We start from the raw sequence: 23,143 nt of genomic DNA, 5'->3' as shown, positions 1-23,143 counted from the left end.
GATATAGGTAATAACCCTTATATTTTAGAAATGAAAGCCAAAAGGAGGACAATGTATTAAAATAAGGGAAATCGGTTTCTCTCTTAAAATATGTAGACGAAAATTTGGAAAATGAAATGAAGTGGGAAAAAGTCGCAGGAATTTAATTACCGTCCAGATTTTAAAATGTCGTGCTTTTTTAATACGACTTAGAATAGTATACAATTTTTTGCTTCCGGTAACATTTTTTTTTGACAATGTTAATAATAATAACTATGTATACCAGATATTTCATCTTTCAGCGCATCGAAGAAAATATACATCAGTTATATCCATGATGATTGAATAAAGACAAAGACATACCTCGATATACCTTCATGCCCTGTGACGATTTTTTTACGTCATTTCAAATCATAGTTCTCACTTCATGTTTTGGTACTCAGTGTTTGTTGATTTTTGTAAGGCGAGTCAAGTAAGTTAGTCTAAATCTCTTAACTGTTTAATATTAAGACAATTTCAATTACATGCATTCTCCTACAGTACCTGTATGGGATACACTTCCCATTTTATAGTGTTAGGGCAATGGGGCATGAGGTATTGGGCAATGTGAAATGGGGTATGGGGAAAGGTCAATCGAAAATATTTTGTCTGCCTTTTTCCACCTGCAATGTACTTATGTGGCTATGAGAGCAATTGAATGAGTTTAGAAAAAAGGTCTTTTAGAGTAATTATTAATGATTTCAGCTGTTGTAGTTCATTATTTACTGATATATTTAATATTTAGTACATTTGTTCAATAATTAATGTCTTGTGATCATAGACTAAAATGTTGGCGATCACTCGATTTCTAAACATATGTCATTTTTTAAGATTTGGACTGAAATGATTTGTTATCACAGACACTCACATGATTGTAATATTAAACATATTGAACAATAAGCATGCAACCATTGTTTGAAATTAAATAATGTAGATTCCCTCTTAATTGATAAATAAAAAAAATATTATTAGTGCCCCAACCACTAACATGATACTGATATTGCCATATTTGATATTTCAAACAATAACCTTGGTCCATTATTAAAATTAAAACTGTTCGCACCCATACAATTGATTAATACGTCATTTTTTTCTGGAATTGGACTGAAATAAATGTGTCGCAGCCACACATCTGATGCAGATTTTGACCTTTTTTATATTTTAAACAATAGTATATGACAATTAAGGGAGTTCCATGTGTGTGTTCACATTCATTATGTCTGCAATAATGTAATTTTTTTAAGAATTTGGTTTAAAATATATGTATCAAAGCCATCAACATACTAATTATATTGACAACATTGCATCCATTTCTTTTTGACTGATAGGTATATTGAAAATGTTTGCACACAAACACTTTTCAAAAATATGTTAGTTTCGAGAAATTGAACTGAGATAAATGTGTCGCAGCAACACACACGATGCTTATTTTGATTATTTTTACATTTGAAACAGTACTGTCTGTCCATTAAGGAAATTTCAAGTCTACGCACTTATTCAATTTGAAAAAAAAACATTTTGTTTTTTTGAAGAATTGGGTTTGAAATATATGTATCACAGCTATCCACATAATACTAATATTAACACTTTCCACATTGTGTACAAGAGTAATCAAGGGAACCAAAGTTCTAGCGGAAACCAAAAGAAGGGTATCCGGTGACAAAGATCAAACATGGAAAACAGACATACACTACAAAAACATGAAGTACTAATTTCATACCTACAAAGTAACAAAAGCAAAAGAGCAACTAAAAAAGTTTAAAACCAATAGGTATATTAAAAGCGTTTGCACACCTACTCTTTGTAAAAATATGTCACTTTTAAGAATTTGACTAAAATATGAGTATCAACCACCAAAAAGATACTAATATTACCATTTTTAATATTTCAAGTAGCAAATTTGGACCATACGGAAATTGAAACTGTTTGTACCCATACAATTTGAAGAAATATATCTTTTTTTTACCTACTCCTTCACTCGTATGAGGCTGACTTTATAGCTGATTTGATCCGAAAGAATGAATATCGTTTGGCTAGATCCTTTAATCTCATTTTCCGCTATATAGATGACGTATTATCTTTAATCAATCCTAATTTCGGGGATTCGATACATCGCATCTACCTCAAAGAACTTGAGATAAAGGATACTACAGACACGGTCAAGTCAGCCTCATATCTTGACCTACACTTAGAAATCGATGGTAAAGGAAAACCAATGACCAAATTTTACGAATTTACGATGACTTTTCATTCAGAATTGTCAACTTTTCTTTCATCTGTGGCAACATCCCTTTGGCACCTGCGTATGGAGTGTTCATATCACAACTCATACGTTATGCCAGAGCTTGCCGAAACTACGCAGACTTTTTGTATCGCGCTAGAACTCTAACAAATAGGCTTCTGGAACAGGGTTATGTTGCTACAAGATTGAATTCATCACTACAGAAGATGTATGGTCGTCATCATGATGTCGTAGATCGTTATGGTGTATCCATCAGCACCATGAAAATTGATTTATTCAACGGGTCATAGTTTTCTTTCCTCGTTTGTCTACTCCGGACTTGACTTTTTATGAGCAACTCGGTGGGTGTTTCTAGAAAAGCAGAGGTCGCTTACCTTACCGGTGCACCTGGTCCACGCTCCCAGTTTTTAGTGGAGTCAGAGTTGCTCATTTACTTTTGTTACTTTGTATGTATGATTTTAGTTACTTTATGTTCTTAGTTGTGTATGTATTCTTTTGATTACCGCTATAACCTTGGTTCCCTTGATTACTCCTTCATTGATAAAGATAATAAAAATTACTTTAATTTTGATGACACACTCTCAAACATTTTTGTTAAATTAATTAAATACAAAGTTACTAATAATGAGAATATGAATTATAGCAAAATGTTAAATTTATGAGTACACAAATGTACATATTTAGGTAATATAGGTAAAAAAAACTGTGATATGAAATTGATTAATACGAAAACGTATAGTGGTAAGTTAGAAAAATTGAATATATTAAATTATGACAGAAAATGTTTAATTATAGTAAGCAAAGGACAATTCCATTTATACAATGGGATATGTACGTGTAGATGTATCTTGTGACCAACTTACTTGTCTGAGTTTTTTTTTTTGTTAGTTTTTGCCTTAATTGCAGCCAATGGGATTTCAACTTTAAACATACATTTCTCTGTTTTTTTTTTCATTCGTAATATATTTTGCATATTTTGGATATGAAATTTGCAAGTATTTTTTTAAGCTGGTCCTCAAATTGATTTTCAATCGCATTACAATGTTTAACCATGAATTTGCAATTAAATGGAATGTTATTTGTCTACTCTGAATAAACAGCAAAGAAGCAAAATATGAATTGTCACAACAAAAGATTAGTTAATTAACCAGAAATGGCCGCAAAATAAAAAAAAAAACAAATGTAAATATAAAAATTATATTCCTGTAATGGGTCATTCTTGTGCTAACAGGTGACACATAACTAGTTGCAAATGATTGAAAATAATATTAAAACTATCTTTAATGACTTTTTTTATTGATTATAGAATGTAACATACATTTTATTACAGTAAATATTTATTTTACAATAAACAATAATAATACAATTATTTGTAAAATTATTCCAAAATTACAGAAAACAGTAATGGCAAACTAGAAATAATTGTGTACAGTTGCATTTTCTTGTAATATTCATATTATCAGAGAGAGTTATCAAGGGAACCAAGGCTAAAGCGTTAATCAAAAGAATGCAATCCAGGGACAAAGACCAGACATGGAAAACAGACATACACAACAAAGAACATAAAGTAACTAAAATCATACATACAAAGTAACAAAAGCAAATGAGCAACTCGGACTCCACAAACGAGGAAAGGAAAACTATGAACGTGGAATAAATCAGTTTTCATGGTGCATATGGATTTGTTTTCAAATAATATTGACTAGATATAATGTTTCCAGAAAAGATTACCAAACCATATGTCATAAAGGAATATTAACTTGTGAATAAAAGTATTGTACATTTTGAAGATAAATTTGTTACCAAGACTTTTTATTTTTGTATTTGTCAGAAATATTCTGATTGAAAGCAATGGAACTTTTCCAATTTTCTGATATAAAAAAAACTAAATAAAGAATTCGACATTTAATTTTGGTACAATCCATTGCGAATAAAACAAAACATAGTTCAATAAGAAAATTTTGATCGCTCTTGTGTTTATAATTGTAATAAAGGTACATAATTATTCACACTTTTATCTTTATTATTATCATTATTGCTCTAAAACCTACAATTCATGGGCTCTTTAAAAGCTCCTGTTGATATACAGTTTTCTAACTGTTGCAAGTTTTTGACATTTCATAATAAAATGGTATTTGTCCACTATTTCTAAGTTACATAGATTACAAAAAGGATTTGCTCTATTGATATTATGCCATCGACCTGTTATAACTTGTAACCTATGCATGTTTAACTGTTTTAAATCTACTTAATATTAAGGAATGGCTCTCATCGAGACTTACTTGACTTATGTCTGTTGTTTTGCACAGAGTATAGGTCCCTGACAATCTGCCTCCATCGAAGTTCAGTTATGTTTCCGGGATTCTTTCGCAATTGATTTTGTCCTTTCTTTTTATTGATCTGCATCGGAGGAGGTAGTTGGTGGGAATGCGATTGAGCCAATAGATAATTGAAATCTTGCGAAGTCAACTGTTGACGAATGACTGGATGGTATTATCTTATGCTACTGTTGTTCTCCATGTTTCTGATCTGTATAAGAGAACGGCTTTTTCGTTGGATTATTTATGTTGGTGATTTTGCTGAACTCTCTGGGGATCCATACTTTTTCCAATTGGTTATATGCTGTTTTTGCTTTGCATATTCTTACTTTGATATCATTATTTGCACTGCCTATGGTGTAGACTTTAATGCCAAGATATTTAAATATTTCTACTTCTTCAATATTTCCGCTTTATTGGATCAGTCACGCTGGTGGTGATCTTCATTACCTTTTATTCTGAGACCGGTCGTGGCAGCTGTTTTTTTTTCAGTATTGATGCTGTTTCCTGCAAGTTGCTTTATTTATGTAAAAGTAGGGCCAAATCGTTGGCAAAGTCGAGTCATCGAGCAGGTCCAGGAGTGTTAATTTTTGTCGTTATTCATGAAGTACCTTATAGTTCATGCCTCGATGTGTATTGTTAATTGCTACAAATTTTGCCTCATAATGTTCAAAAGTGCTGATCTATCTTCACTATCGAACGCCTTCTCAAGGTCAGTAAAAATGATGTAAAGTGAAGAGTACAATTTCAGTTATTGTTCTATGATGATTCTGAGAGTTGCTTCTTGGTCTGTGCAATATCTATCCTTTGTGAAACCTTGACGGTCTCTCAAAAGTTTGTCTAATGACGTCTTTATTCTTTCTTAAATGGTTTTGTTGAAAACTTTTCCTGGTGTTGACAATACCATAACACCGCGATAGTTTTGCGTTGACTTAGGTCACCGTTTTTGGACGTTTGATGATGGCATATTTTATTGCATCTGCTGGTATTCCATCTAGTCCTGCTAGTTGTTTGTTGTTTAAAGATTGTATGGCTTTTCTTATTTCATTTTAACTTGATGTGACCAGGGTTATGGGACTTTCATGTTCTGCTAATGGTATATCTGCCGTTGTTTCTGGTCTCGGTCTATTCAAAAGTTTTTCGAAGTTTTCTTTCCATCTAGACTTTTGTTCGTCAGCGGATGTCAGGACATTTCCTTTGGTATCTTTTATTGGTTTTATAGGTGCAGACGATTTTTCTGACCGTGTTCTTGTGATAATGTACAGATCTCTCATATTTCTATTTTCTGCAGCTGTTTCTGCTTGTGTGGCTAGGTCATTGATATCGAGGGTATAGAAATAAGCTTAGGCAAATAAAAAGGGGGACATGTTTTCCCCTTGCCAGACACAATTCTTACAATTATTATAAACAATATTCAATTTGATATTTTTATACATGTTTTTGATTACATTTAATATTTTACTATTAACATTAGACAGAATGAGTTTATATCATAGACCTTCTCTCCATACCTGATCGAAAACCTTTTCTAATTCGATAAATGCACAATTCATTTTTTTATTTCTATGCTTCAGTAATTCAAAAAAGGCATATAAATAGCACAATTATCCGTTGTACTGCAACTTTTTTAAAAACAACTTTGGTTTTCTTTTAAGATCAAGAAGTAATCAGAGTATTTATTCAGACTCTCGGTTAAGACAGCGGTGAAACGTTTTTCAAGACAGCTGACAATGGTAATCGGATCGGACCTGTCACCCTTATTGTATATCGGTAGAATATTTCCAACCACCCAGGTGTCCGATATCATACCGGTATCAAATGTAAGGTTGAAGAGCATTCAATAAATATCTATAAACTTGCTTGGGGTTGTTTTGATATTTTTGTTTATAATTGCATTCTCTCCACCAGCTTTACAATTGTTTTTAGCTTTATGATATAATTGAGAATCTTTTCTTCTTTTATGTGCGAGTTAAGATCATAATGCAACCGATTCTCCTATTGTACATTAATAACAGGAAGTTATAATAATATATAATAATAATAGAGCAGAGTTAAGGTTCTTGAAAAATTCAAACAAACGATCAACTGGAATGTCCGTTTGTTTTGTTTTGTTTTGTTTGTTTTTTTGTTTTTTTTAGTTTTTTTGCCCTGATTCAATATTGGGGTATACACAATACCAAAAATTGAATTTTATGTTGTGAAAATATTTTTGAACTAACCTGGAACCATAACACATATCTAGAGTTAGTCTCAAGAACTTAAATACAATTGTCAAACTTTAATTAAAACCTAACAAAATACCTCTAGATCGGACTTTTCGCTCTTTTTCTTGTGCTTAAGTTTAAAGTTATAATATCCCTTCAATGTTATATCCTCTCTGTCATCAGTTTTGGTTTCAATAATACATACTATATCATGACGATTCAAATTCAGGATAGTGAAATCACTTTTTAACACCACAACAATTTAAAGACAACATATTTAACAATGGGGTTTCTGAGGATAGATTTAAATAAGCTGATCAGACAATAGACTCAGAAGAGACATGGACAGTGTACCTTGAATCAAATTATTTACAACAGCCATACAAAAAACAATATTGTACAATTCTGTTATTCTATGTACATGTATAACATTTTCACAATTAGCACTCTATATTAACGTATTGATGTGAAGATGTTTGTTTTATTACAAGTGATTCATATTTTGCGTCTGATTTCACTATAGTTTCACTGTCATCACTTGAAGAGGATACCCTTTGTCGTGTTACAGGTAGGCTTAAATTGGTTATAGGTATATCATGATCAAATGTAATAGAAGATGGCTTAATATATCCCAATGAATCTTGTTCAATACTGTCGTTGATCTGGTTTTGATGAAAAGGCGTAGTCGACATTTTCCTTTCTGAATAATCTGGCATCGGACATTCACAGAGTTCCTGAGTTTCTGTGACAACTCTAATCACGTTATCTTGAGGACGTAAAGACATGCTTTCTATTTCGTCGTAATGGGTTGTCGTCCTTGTTTCGTTTGTTGTTGTGTCTTGAAGCCTGAAATAATGAATTGTAACGAAAGCACCACAAATATTGCAACAATACTTAAGTGACCTTAAATTTGCATTTGTCAGACACCAGCAGTAAAAAGTGGGTATAATGACTATTTTAGAATTTTGAAGTGGAATTGCTGAAGAAGCTATTTATAAATTGAACTACGTCATTTTGATTTACCAAGCATCATGTCCTTTAGCATGCCATTTGGTTTAGCTGTGTATGGTTTAAATACCTTGTGTTTAATATAATATGATAACTGCAGTACAGGAATTCGAATTTTCATCGTAAATCTTTAATGCATTTCTTTTCAAGTCCAAAATTATCTATACTTGTGTGATCAATTTGAGTTATTTAAGTATTTTTTTTCTTTTCTGTTTTCTTAGCCTGGTCATGATTGACCTACAGAATATACGGCCAATCTTTACTGTAACTATCAAGCATGTCTAGTCCTTCAATATCTATAAAACTATCATTCTATACGAACCGTGAGTTTATACGACGTCGTTTTCTTTTAATACCTTAAAGGGAAAGACAAAAATCTGATGAACAATTCATTGAGAAATTTAATGCACTATCATTAAAATTTCATTCGCAATTTAGATTGTCAAACCTTAATAAAAACTTTAATTCTAAAATGTAACTGTAATTAAAAGTATTTGTCTCTGATATATTCATAATTAGTTTAAGTAGTATGTCGATGAAAAAATATATTTATCGCGTAATACCCAAACATGAAATTCGTCAAAAGTGATAAATAAAAGAAAAACAAACAAACAAACAAACAAAACAAAAACAAAACAAAACAAAAACAAACAAACAAACAAACAACAAAACAAAAACAAAACAAAACGAAACAACGACTTGTCAAGGTACATGTAAACACTCTGATTGAAAACAAAAGTCACGACAGCAAATTAAAACTAAATTGCTCCGGAAGAAATGTAAAGTGATCTCCAATATTCATCACGGTGCACTTGGTCCACCTGCTGTGGAGTCCGAGTTGCTTATTTGCTTTTGTTACTTTGTACCAGACTTGATATTTCATGAGCAACTCGGCGTGTGTTTCTAGAAAAGCAGAGAATGCTTGCCCTACCAGTGCACCAGGTCCATGCTCATAGTTTTTAGTGGATTCGAGTTGTTCATTTGCTATTGCTACTTTGTATGTATGAATCTAGTTACTTTATGTTCTTTGTTGTGTGTGTCTGTTTGCCACGTCTTTGTCTCTGGATTGCATTCTTTTCATTACCGCTATAACCTTGATTCCTTTGATTACTCTTAAAAGATTACAACAAAAATTTCATACGAATTATTTATATTTATATATTGTGTATATTTATTACCACATCTCTTTTTCTTTTTGTCGTGTTTAATATTAAGCGTAATTAATTTATAATAAAAAGATGGTAAACAAAATCCGTTTTCATTTACCAATTATACACTTACATGTCCAAAGTAGCAGGACTATAATCAAAATACCACCAACAGCGCACGTGATAATCAGTGGACCAATCATATGGTCTAACGATCTTTTTCCTAAACAATAAAACAAACCGATTAATTCATAAATCAAAAATTGATTGTCAGTATTTAATCTTATTTCAAATAATTACACATTGACGTATCTGTATTTTTGAGTTCATTGTACTACTTTCTTTTAGCGATTGTGAAAAAAGGAAAACGGATTAAGGTTGAGCATACCTTTTACACGGAATATTCATTTCTGTCATCTTAAAAGATGGTAAGGTCGTATGTATTTTGGAGTAGCAAATTTTGTTCAAAACTGTAAGCCCCGTGCGGGTCCGGTGTCAAATGAATAGGCCAGCGCTAAGCTTGTCGTTAAAGGCAACTAAATTATGCTTAGAACCCTAGGGCCTTCTGTCCACAGAGCATCTAGTTGTGTGCCCCAGCTGCAGGAATGTGGTACCCATGGCGTGTTACATGCTGGGGTTGTCAGTCTATAATACATACTGAAAATCTGACCGCAAACCATGGTGTTGTATCGTGTTGGGAAAGATGCTACATTACTTCTTTTTTCTATCAAAGGCAATCAAAATTTGTCGACCGTATTATCTTTGTGTTCCATCCCTCTTTTTCATTTCATCATCATCATCATTTCATATTCATTTTCTCATCCAATTCATATTCATCGCCTGAATACAGCTGAAATATTGCCGCTTGGGCGTTAAACCAGAAAAATCAATCAAAATTCATTTTAACTGTTTCTGATTACGTTCGGTACTTGTCTTTGCATACGTGCTCAGTACAGAAAATATGCTGAAGAGAATTGACTACTATACAAAGCCTCAATTATCTCTAAAATGATAAATTCGGTAACCTTATCTTTTTATACCCTTCAATATGTTTATCAAAGGCCTGTATTTGAATGCAAGTCAGGACAATCTTAAGACAAAACAAATAAGCTATAATCTACCTAAAGGACGAAGAATTTTCCATGCTGGAATCTTGATTTACAAACGTAATACCTGTTTTCATCATAAATTCGTGTGTTTATTTCCCATTCCACCAGGATTAATGGCGTACAGTTGCACAAAGTAAACTGTATTTGGTTCTAGATCCTTTATGTTGACATTTGTTGATTTAATATCGCTGATTTCAATCCATCGTCTTTCCCCGCGTTTCTTATATTATATTGTATACGTTTGTTTTGCTTGACTGGTACCTTTACCTGGCGTCCACTTCACAAAAATCTTAGTTTCGTATTCAATGAACTGTACACGGGTCGGAATAGATGGTGGGGATACTATCAATAAATGGTTTATTTTAGACGAAGTTAAAACCTAACAATATATATATATATATAGTAAACAGTTTATTATCTGGCTGAAATGATACTAATATCTGCGTGATATTCGCCAATGTTTTCAAATAAACAAGGGACAACAAAATATATATTTGTATACTTATAGTACAAGGCAGAGAAAACGTGGTAATATTTCTTTTAAATCTGTTTCTATAAAGCTTGCTTTCATAAAGTGCTATAACATGTACATTTCGTTATATTTAGTAGATATTGTACTAGTACCGACTTATTTTAGCTCTCACAAATACAAACATCTACGCGACCAAACTTAGTTCATTCCACCATTTCCATCTGTAATAACTTGCAATAAGTGCGTAGAAAGGAGTAGAAACTTTCAGGAGCACATTATACCACTATACTATCACAAGGGAGCGGAAGTGCTTCAGTATTTTTTTGGGGGATGGGGTGTGCAATCTTTGATTATTCATATTCAATTTCATATATTATTATGTTTTCATTTTGTTCATTCCTCTTAATTTCTTACGTAGGTGTACGTATTTGCTGATATGTTTATCATTTAATAAAAGAAATGTGTTTACTAAACTAAGCACATCTTCATAAATTAATACAGACTTTTGACTTGACGTTTTCATAGTTTAGATTTAGACACATTGATTATATAATATCGACAGAAGGGGCGATTCATCTTGCATGCACTTACTATTTATATGAAGGACAACGTTTTCGGTCAGCACTATTCCACCTTCTTCATTTAAAGCCTCACATCTATAAACACTACCACTTTCTAATGTTTTTGATCTTAATTCTAGTCTTAAGTTGTCTGTGTAATTCCAAACCATAATTTCATTATCTAGAACCCACTGTAACGTGCCTATCGGATCACCTTGAGTAATTATACAATCCAAAGCTACATCTTCGTTTTCATTTATACATAATTGTCCGTTTCTTCCTGCGTTGACAATTGTCATGTTCGCTGGGTTACCTGTAAAAATCAACCAAAGCATAATTGTGCATGGATATTGACCAAGATGTGAATGGCGCTTAGTGGAACAAATAATTAAAACTTATTACATAGAATACATCTAATGCCCATTGTGTAATAAATTTGGACTCAATTCATCAGTTGTAAACTCGGATATGATCAGATTAAATTCATACAAGTTGTTCTTTTTTTACCTCAGCTATGTTTGAAATCATATATGATTAGAAATTTCAATCCACTTTCAATTACAGTCTTTAAGAAACTTTGCAAAATGAAAATAAATTAAGGGATACAATCTTTAAAATAAAAAAAAGTAAAAATGATTGGTAGTTGTAAATAATGAAACTGCAACTACCCTTGCTGAGACTGCTTGTAAATGTGTTTCCTACACTGTACAAATGCCCCGAATTCGTACATTCTATAATATATATATATATATAAATAATAATGGTAAAATAACAATGCCAGTGATATGAACAAAAATAATGTTGACTTTGTATGACAACGGAAATGGCTTGTGTAATATATTATGAGACATGGGGAATCATTACACAAATGTAATAAAATGATTAAGAAAACGTGATTTTTTCTATTTTATACGGGGTTTACATATACTTTTGATTGGATAATAGAATTAAACAATTGTTGTCTTCTATCTCAATAAAAGTGAGAGAGAGCCCTACAGGTAGGAGGAATGTATGTTTTCCCAAAGTCAATAATACATGTTAATAAGAGTAATCAAGGGAACCAAGGTCATAGCGGTAATCAAAAGAATGCAAAGCAGGGACAATGACCAGACATGGAAAACAGACATACACAACAAAGAACATAAAGTAACTAAAATCATACGTACAAAGTAACAAAAGTAAATGAGTCCACTGAAAACTGGAAGCATGGACCAGGTGCACCGGTAGGGTAAGCGTCCTCTGCTTTTCTAGAAACACCCGCCGAGTTGCTCATAAAAAGTCAAGTCCGGGGTAAACAAACGAGGAAAGGAAATTTATGACCAATTGAATAAATCAGTTTTCATGGTACTGATGGATACACCATAAACATAACAATCCACGAGTTCATGATGACGGCTCCTGCGTATGGAGTGTTCATATCACAATTCATACGTTATGCCAGAGCTTGCCGAAACTACGCAGACTTTTTGTATCGCACTAGAACTCTTACAAATAGGCTTCTGGAACAGGGTTATGTTGCTACAAGGTTGAAGTCATCACTACAAAAGTTTTATGGCCGTCATCATAAACTCGTGGATCGTTACGGTGTATCCATCTGCGCCATGAAAACTGATTTGTTCAATATGTCATAGTTTATCTTTCCTCTTTCTTCTCCCGCGGACTTGACTTTTTATGAGCAACTCGGCTGATGTTTTTTAGAAAAGCAGAGGATGCTTACCATACCGATGCACCTGGTCCATGCTCCCAGATTTTAGTTGAGTCCGAGTTCATTTGCTTTTGTTACTTTGTATGTATGAGTTTAGTTACTCTATGTTCTTTGTTATGTGTGTCTGTTTTTTATGTCTGATCTTTGTCCCTGTATTACATTACCGCTATAACCTTGGTTCCCTTGAATACTCTATCATATTGGCACCGTATAGATGTCCGGTTTGAATTTATACCATTTGGTCGGTTTTTGATATATTTTAAGGTATTTTGGGTGGTTGGTTAATAACAATAGACATTAACCACAACAAAAGTCAGCAATTGTATAACATTCTTAACGTTTTCGTTTACAGTAAATAAAAAATACATAAATACTTAGTGAGTCTTACTTACGTTGTTCTGTTACATTATAACGAAATATGTTATTAAAATCACTTCCATAACATGTATACGTTCCGAGATGTTTATTTGATACTTTACTTATGCACAACTCACTACGATTATTACTGACATTGACCTCTATAAACGGATAGACCATATCCACTTCTTGTCCAACAGCATAAGCCATATCATTGGGTGGACCAAGCCAAGTGATCTTATCTATGGAATCATCAACAGCGCACTTTAAACACGTTCTTTTACCATTCTGAACGTAATGAACATCTGATAAAGTGCCTAAAATATTTCAATCATCTAACTGAATTTTCTATACGATACATCTATTTGTAAATTTTATATTATTTCGTCGGCATACAAAATAATTATCGAAATTGACGTTTTGTATCTTAACGCTGTAATAAAGCTTAGATATACAAATAATTTTAGAGCAGGCATATTGTGAAAGTAAAATAATAATTACAAACACTATTAAAAATTCTTTAAACTGATACATAGAAGTTTTGTAAAAAAAAAACATACAACAGTCAGTACAAAGATTTAATCACGGGTAAGCTGAACACAAAAATATGAAAATATTTAGTTTTTAAACGGCTTATTATGTACTTTCATATCTCTGAAAAAATAATATAGCAAAAATGTTCCTACCTTCAAAAAAGATTGACAGAAATACCAATAGAAAGTACAATTTCATTTTTGTAGAATCAAGGTAACGCATTGAACGAGTATTTGCATTTAAGTGTAAAGTTGTCTTCCTTTACACGTAAATGCAAATACTCGTTCAATGCGTTACCTTGATTCTACAAAAATGAAATTGTTCTTTCAATTGGGTTTTCTGTCAATATTGTTTACTGCCTTATGTTACGGATGTGGCCTTTAAAACTCTGTAAAATTATATTGCTCGTAGCATCGACCACGAAGTTCAGAACGAAATAATCTTTACTTTGCAAACTTACATAGTGTACACCTTATTGCTAATACATATATATTTCACTGTATAAAATATCAGTTTTTAATTTTACAAATATTACCTCGTGAACTACCAGCAAAGATACCGATGCGAACACAAACACAATCACACATTTCAAAATACCTTATAACCAAGTATATGGCCTTGAACGTAAAACCAAGAAACAAATACATTGTACACATTATAGCGAAGCGAATAAAATAGAATACACATAAAAACTGAAGATACACTTGCGATCACCTCTTATTGCTATTATCCTGAAAGGAAACTATTACCGGTATATGACAGCAGGTAGATCAGAAATATGTCTGATCCTGACAGCAACTCTCCAAGGCATTGACAAAGAAATACGAAATCTGTCCTTACTTATCTTATCTGCCATAACTCGTGACAGTTGCTTACACTAATTCAATGCAATTTGATTTAGAACAGGTTCTATTAATAATGGAAAATGTTGTAAATAGTAAATATTTTGTCTCATGTAATTTAGGCCATTTTAGAATTCTTAAATGTGCATTGAACGATAATTTCATGATATACTACTCATCGCTCAAATTTCATTTCTAACACTTGACGCCCATGACTCAATCAGTCATCGTTCAGAGTCATATAATTATATTCATCCTGTCATAGACATGTTAGTTTTTAAATTAATTTTATTTTTAATTACAAGTCTATGATTTTGTTTAAGTGTAGCAACTTTAGATGCTAGGCAGATGCTAGTCAAATAACCTATCTATTATTGACAGGCTATTTAACCAGGCTTTAACATGTAATGCTATCTGCATTTTACTACCAGACAATCAATTAATATAATCATGTATACAATCACTAAGAAACATTGCTGATATTATTTGGTAATATAATTGTAGTATTCAAAGTCATAAGTTATTAGTTTACTTATAAAGCTGCTAAATTCTACTCCTTACAAGAAGAAAAAAGAAACTTTGACTTAGGTATCTTTTTTAACCTGACACATGGCCAATGAACCTAAATCTGAACACGTATGACGCATGGTGTTGTTTATCGTACATATATGAATGACACGCGAAATTAATCAGAACTCAGATATCTATGGGATAACAACATTATCTATGGTTCATGGACTGTTATCTATGGTTTACATACCGTAACTGATAACATCATCTGTGATCGATAATTAAATTCCGCTGTCTATGGATTAGCAACTCGCTAACGCAAAGATAACTATAGGATACCGCGGAATTAATTCATTGACAACACTTTGACGTATTACCTACATTTGGGTAAGAACTGAAGTGCAATCAGTTTTATGTTCGCTGTACGTGTCCCTTGGCAAAGGCTACATAAAATGTTAACTGAAATATTGATCTTGACGTAAAACTGTTTTTTAAATAAAATCACACCACTAAATTTACTGTTGGGAAAGTAGTCAGATTAAAGGAAAAGTGATTGGTAATATAAGGAACCACCTCGTGCTTCCCATATCAAGCAGCCACGAGTCAGTATCATACTCTATGTCTCTATTAATATTTCCTGCCTAGGTTTTAATTGTTAGAGACTGAAGAGAAAAAAAAATGTTATGATCCTTCTCTAGCCAATTACCAAATTGTTTTTAATTCGTTTGACCACTCCATAATGCAAATGTTCACCATTTTACACTATAACTAAATTATTTATAAAAGAAAGCCGATTTTATAAAAAGATTGTAAGGTTAATAATAAATGTTATATTACATCAATGCTGCTTAATAGTCAATTATAAATTATATGGTATACAAGTCCCTACATGAGGAAAGACAGAATAAAAGTTAAGTACATATTTATTGACCTTTCAATGTAATAATATTTAAACATGAAACGATGTTTTCCCAAGATACAGAATAAGCAACGACAATAATATATACCTGGCGCTGTAAAATGTACAACATACGTGCTACAACCTTCTTTATTCTTTACTTGAGCTGTTACATTTCGGTTATCAATCTCCACGTTCAGTTTTGCTTCAAGAAGTATTTCGTAGCCATAGACTACTATGTTACTGTATAACATGTCTTGTATGAAGGTGTAAGTATTCTTTATGTTAAACTTGGCATGGCAGGAGTCATTCGGTCCATATGTTTCTCTGGGTTCGTTAAACACACACGCCACCGATATAGGATGAGGACTTACAACATACAGGTATATATGTCCAAACTGGGCTCTTAGGTTTGTTCTGGTGAAAACTGATTTACCTACAGTACAATACAAACGTAGCGATTATAATTTTTTTGCAAAACTGGTTTTGTCTGATAATATAATACAACATGTATATTATAAAACCATTCTATGAACGGCATTCACATTGATTGAAATGCAAATTTGACAGTTCTAACATCGTTGGGAATTTTTCATACCCTTCTATAAGTTTACATTATCTTCCCTGTATCATTTTGATCCGATGGAGCAGTGTAGCGAATAGAGACGTCACATTCTGAGACGTTGTATAATATTGCTTTGTTGTGACACGCATCATGAATTTAATTTGATCTTCTATCCTATATATTATACACCCAGATGAACTGTCACGTATTACCATACATCGTGTACTAAGTTACAGCCCTAGATTAATCCTACGAGGAGGAATGACCCGGCCAGCAAAAGCTATATTTTAATATAGAGTAGCTGTCCGAGTGGTCTAGGGCGCTGGACTTTGTGCAGGCGGTATTGCCATAAATGTTACATAGGTATGAGTTCGAGTCCTGCGGAGGAAACGACCAGAAATTAAATTTACTTTGCAAATTTGACAGTTCTAACAACTTTTCGAATTTTTTAGACACTTCCATATATATATATATATATATATATATATATATATATATATATATATATATATATATATATATATATATATATATATACATAATAGTAAGTTAAAATAATAAAATATACATATAAAGAATAAATCCTTGATTTACTTAATATGAACATTATAGACAGCAGGAGATACAAAACCGCTTATTTAAAGGGTTATAATAATTAAGTGAATTTAAAATATTCAGTCTTATACCAATCACATACATTGTACCTGAATAATTCATGTAATATTCAGCTGTTGTCCATTCATTGCCATTATCATCAATCACTCCATTTGACACATTGCAAATGTAAATACCACTATCTTCATAACTGTTAGACAAAACCGATACTTTGTTAGCACTAGCCAAATGTCTGACAACTGATCTATTGTTTGTCAGATGGACCCAGCTATTGTAGCTGTAAGAGTCTGGCACTCCGTGGGCTACACCTTCCAATGTTGTATTTATAGAGCTATTCAAAACAGTGTCTACAATGCTGACATGAGGAGGCACTAAAAAAAAGGATTTTTTCGTATATAAGATATATTAATCTTGGTTTGATAATGATGAAACTGTATTTATAAAACAAGTCTAGAAATATGTAAATATATTGAGCAAATTTGAAAAAAAACCTGTGTTGCAGTTTCTCCTTCTTACCGTCGATATGAGCAACCCAGCAGGTGTGCTAGAAAGGTAGATAACGTTTATCTATCGGTACACATGGCCCATACACCCGTATGTAATTGAATCCGGGTTACGTATTTATTTTTTGTTTCTTTGTGCGTGTTATTTTGATTACTTTGCTGTGTGTGTCTGTTTTTTCTGTCTAGTCTACGTTTAACTTTGTTAACTTTTGCTCGAATCTTGGTTCCTTTATTATTTTCCCCCAGTGATTTTGCCAAAATTGATATTGATATTTTGATAAAATGCAATACTATGCCTTCATAGATGATATATGTCATAAACACCAGCGTCATACCTTTGAGAAATACCTCAAACCAAATCTCTTCCTTCTTTGTTTGACAGCGATACTCTCCCGTATTATGCTGTGAAAAGTTAAAAACCTGTAACGTTGTCGATCTTTCCTTTATTAATTGCAGCTTCAATTGCGAATAGTTACTCATTACTGAATCCCCGACTGAATATTGGTGAAGGTCCGGTGGCACTAGCCAAGTGATTGTGTCACCATAGGACAAGTTTGTAAAGACACAAGTGAGGTTTACTGTAGATCCATTCGCAGCAAATATATCAATTATTGTTATAGTGTTCACTACAATAACAACGAAACTATTGTCGTAAATACTATCCACAGTATAAACAATAACGAATAATACTTTGACATGTCTGCCTTCCGAATAAAGTTGTAGAAGAAATAAAACAATCATTCCATTTGAATTTGCCGGTGAGAATCCGTCTCTTCTTCTTCTTCAATGGTCTATTTACATGCATAGATTCAACAATATAAATTCACAAAGCTATACATGTAAATGCCTTATTAGTTTTACCTCTATATCACGAATAAGAAATCAGTGATAAAAAGTTCTACGTTCATTACAAGTAAAACATTCAAAATCAAAGCAATTGGAAAAAAATACCAAAATAATCCAAGGTTATATTTTTAAATTGTTTCTCTTCTTTTCCCTTTCTTGATAATTTGTATACGAGAATATAAGAATAAACAAGTAAACAAGGACTTTTTACAATCTATTGTTAAAATGGAACCGCGTTCATTTTTGCCAGTTTAAACTTTGTCAAAGGTACATGTAGGAAAAACACATACAACTGTTTTACTCATTGTTTGGTAATGACTAACATGTTGAGTGTTTTTTACATGCATTACAGCACAAATGAAATGATATCATATTGGATGGGTAAGAAAAATGTAATAACAGAGGTATCTACAGAACATAAATGCAATACATGAAAGTGAATATTTTGATGTTATATGCCTTGCTGGTGCTGAAGTTATCTTCACTTTATTGATTGCATTTCAAATTTAAAATAAGTACAAAAATGCCTCACCAGTCACAATACAAAGTATAAATTCTGCCAACCCTTCCATGTTATATCATTCAGGCGAGCAAATTTATTATTAAATTGAAGATTTATACTATAACCAAATTATTTCCTTACACTAAATTATAAGCATGAAGTATAGTATTTCCTGCAATTTTAAGGTCAACATGCAACGTAAAAGTGTTGCTATTTCAATGATTCAAATACAGAGACTGTGTTCTATCGCCCGTTTATCATTAATTAGGTTTGTTTAGGATTTTGTTTAAATTTTGAACAAGTCATGGATAACTTTCGGACGTTTACTCTTTATTAACAACAAACTGTTTATGAACAAGCGTAAACAGTCCCGGGTCCAAAGTTGGTCATGCAAACATTACTAACGGTCAAATATATATATGCTAAATCACCAAAGCATTATTTAGTTTGGCATTGTTTAAATTCCGGATTGCGGACCGATTGGCGTTATTGGCGGCACAGTACCAAGAAAGGCTATGGAGGCTATCTATCTTACTGAATAGAGATATAAACAATCAAATTAAGTTTCTTTACACTGACTAGATATTGTTCCTATGCAGTAAGGCGTACAATGTCTGCAAGACAAAAATAAGTCTGCAATAAAAATGATATATTACAACAGAGCTCGGCCAATTCTGGAACACAGGGATATCCATATATAAAACCATAAGTTTTCATCGATAATAACTAAGGTTAACAACTGTACTCATACATCATTCTTTAAGCATTTCTAGTAAAACAAAACATACAATGTACAAGATTGGCTTGGCACATTACTCCTATGACTCCTATAAAAAGTGTTTTTAAGTACGCCCCTTATTGTTTGTAATTATTATTACAATTAACAAAAATATAACTTGAAAAGTTTGGGATTTATTTTATAGCAACATGTATATCTTATATTGAGCTCACAATTTAACGATATGGCATATACACGGTCGTAATATTGAACAATAAAACAATGGAATGTTTAAATATATAGTTTCCCCTTTTCGATTGCTAAAGGAAACATGACAAAATCGTGACATACACAGGGTGGCACAGATGTTTTTTGAATCCATTGTCTAACCATCTCATTTCCTGGTCTATTAATCTGGGTTACACATTTCCTTTTAACTATGTCTGTATTTAATGATTGTTTGCCGTCATATTTTGAATTGAATATTCAAATTTAACAACGACAAATATATCCATAAATTAAATGTATGGTTTAAAAGTACCTAATATAAATATTAAGAGTTGAACATTGAGTCCACGTAAGCTTCCATGTTAGTACATTGTATGGTCGCAGACAAGATCTGAACCTTCAAATATTAGTCCGGACATAAATATCTTCAATTAATATTGTATTTTAAGCAAAATTGAACTACTGAAGGCGAATGGCTTAGCTAGATCGATAAACTTTATATTGAATATTTGTCCAAATCAGTCAACAATAAAAAGAGATGCATATGTTTATAAAACACTATGCAAAGTTTGAACAATACTGATTCATTTTTTTCTCGTGTTGAAATTTACACATATTATGTACAGTCAAGAACATAAAACAACGACAACTGGAAAAGTTTTACAGGACCATACTACACGATTGTTTTCTTCACTTTTATCTGATTCCCCGTTTATGACAAGAAAGAGTAATCAAGGGAACGAAGATTATAGCGGTAATCAAAAGAATGCAATCTAGGGACAAAGACCAAACATGGAAAACAGACATACACAACAAAGAACATAAAGTAACTAAAATCATACATACAAAGTAACAAATGCAAATGAGCAACTCGGACTCCTGTAAAAACTGGGAGCATGGACCGGGTGCACCGGTAGGGTAAGCGTCCTCTGCTTTTCTAGAAACACCCGCCGAGTTGCTCATAAAAAAAGTCAAGTCCGGGATAGACAAACGAGGAAAGGAAAACTATGACCCGTTGAATAAATCAGTTTTCATGGTGCAGATGGATACACCATAACGATCCACGAGTTCATGATGACGACCATAAAACTTCTGTAGTGATGACTTCAATCTTGTAGCAACATAACCCTGTCCCAGAAGCCTATTTGTTAGAGTTTTAGTGCGTAGTTTCGGCAATCTCTGGCATAACGTATGAGTTGTGATATGAACACCTAAGCAGGCGCTGAAGGGATGTTGCCACAGATGAGAGGAAAGTTGACAATTTTGAATGAAAAGTTATCACGTTTGTCGTAAAGTTTGGTCAATAGTTTTCCTTTACCATCGATTTCTAAGTGTAGATCAAGAAATGAAGAAGTGCAACTATCCACTTCCAAACTTAACAACTATTTTAGAGGGTCTTACAAGGACGCTTGTTACCCCCGAAATGATATTTTTGTTAGATCTTAGGAGACATTTTACGTACTTTGTAAAAATCTATTCGACATCACTTTCTACAAGTACAAACAAAAAATGTTTTACAAAATGTTTTAAAAATGCTTAATTTGTATTATCGACGACATTTTTGTCCATTGTGGTGGACGTGTTCGACATTTACCGGTAAATGTTTAGTTACACTTCGTAATGATCTGTTACTACACACTTATTAGGCTGTCTTTATGGCTGATCATAATACTGTTAAGTTAGATTTTTTTATATCAGTCTCAAGTAAATAGATGAGTTTATGTGTTTAAACAATCTTAAAACGGGGACTTTACGCATCGCATATACCCCCTCTCCCTAAACAACCATTTGATGTATAGGCCACTTTAAAAACCATTAATTCAGCCTCATATTTTAATCTATTCTTAGTATTAGACGGAAAGAGAAAACTCATTACCAACTATAAGAAAAATGCAACGAATCTTATTCCGTATCGTAAACTTTCCTTTCATCAGTGGCAACACCCATATAGCCCATGAGTATGGATTATTTATAATACAACTCATACCCTATGCATGAGCTTGACGAATTTTAAACGCGGATTTTTTGTCGGTGCTGGACCGATTTCCTCAATGTTCATTGTAGACCAGCGATTGACTTTGGGGTGACACTTTCATCCCTGATGGAGCTGTTGTCTCTTTGACATATTCATCATACTTATTCTCTTTACATTCCTATAAAAAGGATTATGTTGCTACAATATTAAAGTTATCATAACAAAAGTGACATGGTCGTCATCAAACACTCGTTGGTCGTTTTGTATGACAAATTAGAAAAAATCTGTTACTGTTATCTTCCATGGGTGTGTTCAATAAGCGGACGTACGACTGGTTCTTTTGTTATTCAGCAATCACAATGCAACAGCAGCGTACAGACATTGAGAAGAGAGAAAGAGTCAGAAGACTCCCTTCTTGAGGGTGAACCCTCTTGAACTTGAATCCCTATCTTAGTCTTCATTCTGTGCTCCTAGTCCAAATTCTTTTTAAACAATGCCCTATATCCCTATATGTACTAACGATTATGTAAAACAACTATGTATTAGTCAAACCCCCTGTTCATGTCTATGTTATGATTGATTTATTATGTTTATTTCCTCCCTTTTTTTTCATTTATTTATTCATATATTACCCTCTTAATTGTATATGAACCTACCCAACTGCCATTTTCTTCATGTATTTTGTCATCGTAATGTTTGTATCATTGTTTATGTATGCAGGTATCTCATATGTACATGTAACACCTTTATGATTGTGTACAAGTATGTGGTAATTGTTTGTTTTATAGTCTGGTGTCCCCATTGGAAATTAGTTATATATTGGTAGTTATTTTATACTTGTTCTCATGTTTGTGTAAAGTTGTTTTCCCTTATGCATATGAATTTAATCAATAGAGTTCAAATAATAAAATATTTGCTATAAAGTCTCAAAATATCCGTACACTTTCTTCCCTTTCTCAAAGACTAACATTATTTAATCAAGAAAGTCTAACCACTGTCGTATCATATTTCCTATCACATATGGTATATTCACCTACACTTGGAAAACCGTCAGGGTAGTCCATTACTCTTTTGTCTACCCTGAACACGACATTTTCTTAGCAAGTCGACATGCATTAATAATCGAATATTTGAAGTATTATTGATTTTTTTGTTACAACTCTACCCTACTGTAAACAATACATAGAATTCTCCAACGTATTTAAATATAGCAACAACGAACGAGGTTCTAAAGGAAAAACCTAGAGTAAAACAGAATTGAATTTA

General features: G+C 32.6%; 2 protein-coding genes across 2 annotated transcripts; both read right to left on the bottom strand.

Moving 5' to 3' along the window:
• Window positions 1–5,647: 5,647 nt before the first annotated feature.
• On the bottom strand, window positions 5,648–11,402 carry LOC148608603 (uncharacterized). Its single transcript, XM_088545817.1, has 4 exons — window positions 11,111–11,402; window positions 9,072–9,161; window positions 8,113–8,146; window positions 5,648–7,628 (listed from the first exon to the last, which is right to left on the bottom strand). The coding sequence occupies exons 1-4, from the start codon at window positions 11,376–11,378 to the stop codon at window positions 7,223–7,225; spliced, it is 798 nt and encodes a 265-aa protein (XP_088401943.1). The 5' UTR covers window positions 11,379–11,402; the 3' UTR covers window positions 5,648–7,222.
• Window positions 11,403–13,615: 2,213 nt separating this feature from the next.
• LOC148608602 (uncharacterized) lies at window positions 13,616–18,501 on the bottom strand. The gene is made up of 3 exons (XM_088545816.1): window positions 17,944–18,501; window positions 17,195–17,476; window positions 13,616–16,361 (listed from the first exon to the last, which is right to left on the bottom strand). Exons 1-3 carry the CDS (start codon window positions 18,347–18,349, stop codon window positions 15,913–15,915), a joined length of 1,137 nt encoding a protein of 378 aa, XP_088401942.1. The 5' UTR covers window positions 18,350–18,501; the 3' UTR covers window positions 13,616–15,912.
• Window positions 18,502–23,143: the final 4,642 nt, after the last annotated feature.

The sequence above is a fragment of the Perna viridis genome, chromosome 9, assembly GCF_037379345.1.
Source record: "Perna viridis isolate PV_CMFRI_1.1 ecotype Kerala chromosome 9, ASM3737934v1, whole genome shotgun sequence".
Lineage (NCBI taxonomy): Eukaryota > Metazoa > Mollusca > Bivalvia > Mytilida > Mytilidae > Perna > Perna viridis.
This window is presented reverse-complemented; position numbering and strand designations above follow the sequence as displayed.